The sequence below is a fragment of the Ceratotherium simum genome, chromosome 8 (genome assembly GCF_057802395.1).
Source record: "Ceratotherium simum simum isolate JZ-2026a chromosome 8, ASM5780239v1, whole genome shotgun sequence".
In the NCBI taxonomy this organism is placed as follows: Eukaryota; Metazoa; Chordata; class Mammalia; order Perissodactyla; family Rhinocerotidae; genus Ceratotherium; species Ceratotherium simum.
This window is the reverse complement of record NC_141907.1, coordinates 62461068-62468359: the sequence shown is the minus strand read 5'-3', so window position 1 is coordinate 62468359 and position 7292 is coordinate 62461068. Positions and strand designations below refer to the sequence as shown.

General features: G+C 49.2%; 1 protein-coding gene across 1 annotated transcript; it reads left to right on the top strand.

The window, feature by feature from the left end:
• The first annotated feature begins 112 nt into the window (after positions 1 to 112).
• Positions 113 to 4308, top strand: SOWAHB (sosondowah ankyrin repeat domain family member B). Its single transcript, XM_004430856.3, has one exon. It carries the CDS (start codon positions 386 to 388, stop codon positions 2762 to 2764), a length of 2379 nt encoding a protein of 792 aa, XP_004430913.1. The 5' UTR covers positions 113 to 385; the 3' UTR covers positions 2765 to 4308.
• The last annotated feature ends 2984 nt before the right edge of the window (positions 4309 to 7292 follow it).

Here is a 7292-nt window from a genome sequence, read left to right as displayed (position 1 = left end):
GAGGAGGCGGGCAGGGCCCTTCCTCCAGAGCCAGGGAGGGGGCGTCGCCAGGGCGCAGGTGAAACCGACTCCGACCTATCCCGGGAACTTTCGCCGCCGGGACTGGCTGCGAGAGGCCCGCGTCGCGCAGGGGCGGCTTCAGAGCCGCCCTCTCCCACTCTGGCTGCGCGCGGGGGCTCAGCCCGGGGGCCTCTGTCCGGAGGACCCGCTGTGCTCTTGGCGCGTTCGCGGGCTGCCAGCAGCGCCGGCCTCCGCGGCCGATGGAGGCGGGTGGCGCCGCCCCGGACGCAGGTGACACACACCAGGCCAGGGTTTCTGCTGGCGGGGGAGAGCGCAGGGAGGGCGAGACGCAGACACCCCGGGGGCAGGGGACGACAAGGCAGCGATGGCCCGAGAGTTGAGCCAGGAGGCACTACTGGACTTTCTGTGTCAGGCTGGGGGCAGAGTGACCAACGCCGCCTTGCTGAGCCATTTCAAGAGCTTTCTCCGAGACCCCGACGCGCCCCCCAGCCAGCACCAGCGCCGCCGGGAGCTCTTCAAGGGCTTCGTCAACTCGGTCGCCGCAGTGCGCCAGGACCCCGACGGCACCAAGTACGTGGTGCTCAAGAGGAGGTACAGGGACCTTTTGGGGGAGGAGGGGCTGCAGAGACTCCGCGACCCACCCGCAGCCGCCGCCCCTGCCGGGGGAGCTGCGCCCTGCTCCCCGCGAGGCGCGCGCCGGGGGGAGCCGCCGCCGCCGCCGCAGCAGCCCAGGCGGCGGCGCGAGAAGGAGCCAGAGGAGGAGCCAGCAGGTGCCGCAGCCCCAGCCGCGGACGCAGGTTGCAATGGACTCCCGGTCAGCGGCACCCCGGAGGCGGCCCGGGGAGGCGGCGGGCGGAGGGGCAGCTCCGGCCACAGGGCGCCGGTGCCCGCGGCTGCGGCGGCAGCTGCCCAGGCCGGAGCCAGGTGCGCGGCTGTGGAGACGCAGGGCCGCTGCTGCTGGGAATGCCTCCAGAACGGCCTGGAGGGACTCCCGGGCGAACCGCTGCTCGGCGCAGTCCCGGACCCCGCCACCGCCGGGGAGAAGCCGCCGCGGGCTCCGCGTGCCCAGGATGACCGCGGCGCTCCCAGGCAGCAGCGGGAAGGCGCGCCTGCTGAGCCCGCACAGGTGCCCGCAGCGCCCCGCTCGCCTCCCACAACCGTCGAGGCTGCTGGCAGCGGGGCTTCCCCGCCTGCTCTCCTGTCCCGCCTTACTCCTCCCGAAGACCCGCCGGAGCTATTGACTCAGAGCTCTCTGCGTTATTCGACCCTGCAGCAGCAGCAGCAGCGCACTCGAGAATGGGTGGCCAGACACCCTCAGGTACCAGAGGCCCGGAACCAGGGCCCCATCCGAGCCTGGTCGGTGCTGCCAGACAACTTCCCCCAGCTAACCTCGGAGCTGGGCTTCTGGGTCCAGGAACCTAATTCAGTGCCGTCAGACCCCCCTCTTTCCTTGCATTCTCTCTTTCCTGTTGTTCCGGAATCCCTGACCGGGAACTCTCCATTGACAGTCTTTCGTAGCATTCGCTGTCAGCTGTCCCTCCAAGATCTGGATGACTTTGTGGACCAGGAGAGCCACAGTAGTGAGGAGAGCAGCACTGGGCCCAAAGAGTCCCCTGGAGGTTCTGAAGAGGGGCTGCAGGTTGCCCTGGGAACCCCAGATTGGAGAAAGCTCAGGAATCCAGCTCGGGGCCTTTCTGCAAAGGAGGGCAACCCCAGCAGGAGCCCTCCGGGCCTCAGAAACAGAGATACTGGTCACATCTCTCAGCAGGTCCCAACAGGGGCTAATGGCCTTACAGGCCACCCCCAGGAGCCTTTGCCCTGGCCAGCTCCCAAGTTAAGGAGATCCCTCAGGAGGAGCTCTCAGGCAGGGAGAGCCAAAGTGTCCTCCTCTGATGAGGAATGCTTTGAGGAGGACTTGCTGAAAAGGAGCCGGCGCCCACCACGGTCCAGGAAGCCCTCCAAGGCAGGAGCAGTGTTCAGCCCAAGGGTGGATGCCGCTCTGACACTAAAACCTGCAGACATTAAGGCTGCTGTTACTGAGCAGGGTCGGCCATACAGCTCGTGGGTCCCGGGTGGGGAGGGGCCTGCAGCCTGGGTGCCACACAGACCTTCAGAGCACAAGTCATCCCTGGTCCCCCTAGATGCCAGGGAGCATGAATGGATTGTGAAGCTTGCCAGTGGCTCTTGGATTCAGGTGTTGACTTTATTCTGGGAGGACCCCCAGCTGGCTTTGCACAAAGACTTCTTGACTGGGTACACTGCCTTGCACTGGATAGCCAAGCATGGTGACCTCAGGGCCCTTCAGGACTTGGTTGCAGGTGCACAGAAAGCAGGGATCACCCTTGATGTAAATGTGAAGTCCAGTTGTGGGTATACCCCTCTGCATCTTGCAGCCATTCATGGCCACCAGGGAGTCATCAAATTGCTAGTGCAAAGGTTGGCTTCTAGGGTGAATGTCCGGGACAGCAGTGGGAAGAAGCCGTGGCAGTATCTGACCAGTAATACGTCTGGGGAAATATGGCAGCTATTGGGAGCCCCTAGGGGCAAGCCCATTTTTCCTGTCTATCCCTTAGTCCGAAGTTCTTCCCCCACCAGGAAGGCCAAGAGCCAGGAAATATCTAGAAATGTCACCCGAAAGACTTCCTTAGCTGCACTACTCAAAAGTCAGCACAGCAAATGGAAATTGGCCAACCAGTATGAGAAATTTCCCACTCGAAGGGAAAGAGAAGAGTATAGTGACTGAGGTGGACTCCTCTCTCCAACACACAGCCACCATGCCCCCATCCTTGAGCTCTTCAGTGAGAGAATTCAAGGGGAATAGAAAAATTGCTGAGGATTTGGTAAAGGGAGAGGTCAAGTGAGATGGCCTACCTAGTGTTTATCTCCCTGGATTTTATGTCAGCACATCTTGGACCTCAGAGGTCATCCAAGCTTTCTGATGGCTCAAGTCCTTGGGCCAGTGAAATCTAGACAAGAGGCAGAGGGGGTACTTAAAACCCCGCAGGTGTTCTTCCTCTTCCCTGCCACCACGGGTCTGGGCACAGTAAGCCACATTGTTTTCTGAAGCAGCAACCCCAGTCCTTGGCTAGAGAGGGAACAGATGTCTAACAAGAAGCGATGCAATTCGAGGAATTGACGAAGCTCAAATGAAATCCTCTCTGCCTAGTAGCTCTCTGGCTTCTATTCATTTGGAGAATAAATCTTGGCTGAGAGTGGAAAGCACCAGGTTTGAAGTCAGATGGCTCCTCTTCTTTTCTTTTTCCTTTTTGGCATTCAAATCGGTGAAATAAAATTATTACTGGAGAGTAGAACTTAATTTAGCCCAGTCCTCGGGTCTTCCTTTGAATGCAACCTTCCTTTGAATGGTGGCTAATGTCTGAAATGATTAGTGCCTCATCTGGGTCTCTTCTTCATGATCAGAGAAGCAGTTGGGTAAGATCCAGTTATGACCAACATTCAGGCCCCCCTTTTTAAAAATCAACCTAAGGGGAACTTTCCAAATGTAAAAAGTGGGTGGCTCATCTGCATAGTGACTGAAACCATCTTTCATGGAAACTCCCTATCTAACAAAGAGCAGAATTAGCATCAGTGGGCCGTCCCCGTGGCTTAGCGGTTAAGTGCGCGCACTCTGCTGCTGGCGGCCGGGGTTCGGATCCCGGGCGCGCACCGAAGCACCACCTCTCCGGCCATGCTGAGGCTGCGTCCCACATACAGCAACTAGAAGGATGTGCAGCTATGACACACAACTATCTACTGGGGCTTTGGGGGAAAAATAAATAAATAAAATTACCAAAAAAAAAAAAAGAATTAGCATCAGTAGTTTTCAATAGGTTTGAATGCCCAGCATTCATACTCATGAAAAGAGAGAAATGATTTTGCTCTGGGGAAGTAGTAAGGGCTAAGAGGTGAATGCCTCCCCACCAGGAATTTTCTAAGCTGCTAAACATAATTTTGTTTGCACTAAACTTGTTGCCAATTAAGATTAAATATTAGTCTTGAAGTGCTATATATCTAACTGGACGTGTTTCTTTTAATTGCTTGTGATGGGACTGATCTTCCTTGGTCCCTGGAATGAGAGAATGGCTGGTCTATAAACTGCAGTAGAACATCAAATTTCAGAATGTAAATTCAAAGAGGGCTGAAAAATTAAATGTCCAAGGGGAAATTGTTAGTTTTTTATGGAAATGTTTTCATGTGCTGTGGCGATGATGCTGTATTTTAAAAGTATTTTTGTGTTTCTTCTGGTTATTTTCCTCCATTAAAATATCAACAGATCTTTATAGTTTATTATACTTAGGCTGATTGTTGTTGTTCTTTACAAAATGGTATCTCAGTGAGTGTCAAGTATTTTTATTTTTTTGTAATTTACCTCATAATTTTGTTGAAATAAATATATCTCTGTTCTATTAGAAAACAAAACAAAACAAGACAAATATGCATTATAAATCAATTAAAGAGTTGTTTTTTTTCCAAAAAGACCTATACAAAAGATGAAATTTTGGGAAATCAAATCAGGAAAAAAGAGCAACAAGCTCAGATGGTGGGGGCATGGTTAGGAGAGATGAAAATTTAAAAGAATGAGAGATAAACATCTACACAAATACTCTAGTAAATGGGAAAAAAATCACCAAAATATCAACTTCTTTTAAAAGCCAAAGAATGTTTTTGCTTTACCATATTATCACTTTATTCATCAATTTATCAATTATCATCAATTTATTCAAGAAATATGTTTTGCTTAGTGTTATGGGATTTATAAAGGTGAGTGGGACATGACCTCTCCCCTCTTGAAACCTAAAATCTAACAAGATTTGTTGTTGATTGATTTATATTCTATCTTGCTCCCACGATGTCTTTTAAAGCTGCGTTATATTAGATATGCGCTTTTAAAATGAGGCAAAGAGAAAAAAAGGTGGCACCAGGAATGAGGACAAAACAACCACAATGCAAGAAAAAATTTTCAGTGTCATAAGTACGAAATTAAGTGCTCCAGAGGATTTTGGAGGACAGGGTCCTTTGGGCTGAAACAATCACCGAGGGCTTCATGGAGGCCAGGAGTCTTCAAGTCAATGATACTGGCTTTCCAAAGAAACCAGCTTTGTTGGTTCTACCACATTCTTGACTTCTGCTTCATTGTGTGATTTGCATAGCACTGGTGTTGGCTGATTAGCTGATCAATGGCTAGAACACAGTCCTGGTTCTGAAGTTGGTTCTCATGAGGATTAGTCAAGTCCCTCTGGCCTTTGTCCACATGTCATACCTACGACTCTGGTCAACTTTCTTACATGGTCAACATGTATGTTGGGAGGAGGCAGGGCAGAAGAGGGTGTTAAGAGCAGAGTAAAACACAGATCTGATCGTGTCACCCTCTTGCTTATGTCCTGAAGTCCAGGCTACGAGGGCTGCCAGGCCCAGCACATGTTTCCAGCCTCCTGCCAACCACTCCCTGTCACGAACCCTTCACTGAAGCCACATCAGCCCACTGGGTTGCTAATGGCTCTACCTTCTCAGTTTCTGTTTTGATGCTAAATTCCTTCAGCTTAGAATCCCTTTTGCTGGTTTCCTGGTGAACTTACTCTTATTTTTCAGGGGACAGCTCAAATGTCACAGCCTCGGTGAAAATTCCAGGGCAAACACCTCCAAGCCAGAAGACGTATAGCTGCTTCATCAGAATTCTCATAATACTGTGCACACACCCCACTTACAGTTTTTGCCAGTAGTATTTTAATTTTATTTATGAGTTTTCTCTCTTTTTTTCTTAGTGAGTCCGGCTAAGGGTTTGTCAACTTTCCTTATCTCTCAAAGAACCAGCTCTTGGTTTCATTGATCCTTTCTATTGTTTTTTAGTCTCTATTTCATTTATTGCTGCTCTGATTTGTCACATAGCTTTTTAGTAAATTGTTCAAATGTTTTCTTTTTTCTTAAGCCTTTGAACACCTGGAGATTAGAGAATGTATTTTCAATTCATCTAAATTTAGCAGATATTTATGGAACATCTACTATGTGATAAAGATATAATTTAGAAGGAGGGTGTGAGGTCATTCCAGCACAGTGAGATAAGTGGATAGACGTGTGCACCAGACTACGAGAATACAGAGAAGGGGTATTTGTGGAGCGTGTTCTATGTCCCAGACTCTGTGTTGATGCTGGAAATTCAACATTCAATAAGATGTACTTGTCTCCTGCTCTTCTGGCACTTTTCTGGACCGGGGAAGTCAGGAAAATAAAATGGAAGTTAGGTGGGCTGTGAAGGGCCAAGTGGAGAACGGAGGAAAGAACATTCCAGAAGAAGGAAGGAGCATGAGCAAAGCTGGATAAGGTGGATAAGATTGGTTGTCTACAATGAGAAGAAAAGATTTTAGTTGGAAGGGTTGACTTAATAGATAAGCATTAGAAAGAATTAGGTGAGATCCAAAAGGATCTCTCCATTTCCTAATCTCTAAAATGCCCTGGTTCAGTGAAGAGATCACTTCGTTATTGTGATGATGGTCTAGGTTCCAGGTGGCACTGATCTAAGAGTGTAAATTCAATCTCTGTAAAGGCTGCTTAGCATGGCAGTGCTGGTGTGCGTGCTTGTGTTTGCCAACATCAAACAAATGATTAAAAATGTGTCATGAAAGGGTAGCATAGTGTCGTACTTAAGCTCACACCAGTAAAGCTAGGCTGCCTGGGTTCCTGTCCTGGCTTAGACAAGACCTTCAAATTATCAGTTCTATTATTTTTAACAGGTTTTTTGAGAGGATCAAATGAATTAATACGAAGTCCTTAGAAAAAGCCTAGCACATAGGAAATCCTCAATAAATGTTAGCTACTATTATTTTTAACGCCATTTTCAAAATATACAGTTCGCTTTAAGTTTCCATCAACGCTGAAGACAAAGAAATCCTCTAGTTGATTAAAAAGGTGTTACAAGAACAAGATGTACTAATAAAGCCAAATATTTTCCCTTATGTGTCCTACATAAAAAAAATGCTTGTGTTTCTCACCTCAAATGAAAAAGACTATTCCACTGTCTCTTATGTGTAACAATCATTAGCTATTATGATATGTCTTTAGACAAAATTAGGTCTAATTGAAGTCATGTAAACTAACACCAGTCAAATTAGCAGCTCTGGTGTGGCCTGGAACTGAAACCCAGGCAGAGCTCTGAAGGGGTGAGGCTTATGGGGAGTTAAGTGTGTGTGTGTGTGTGTATGTGTGTGTGTGTGTGTGTGTGTAAGGCACCATTGCTCATGAAACTTGAAAACTCTAAATTCAACCATGCAGTAAAC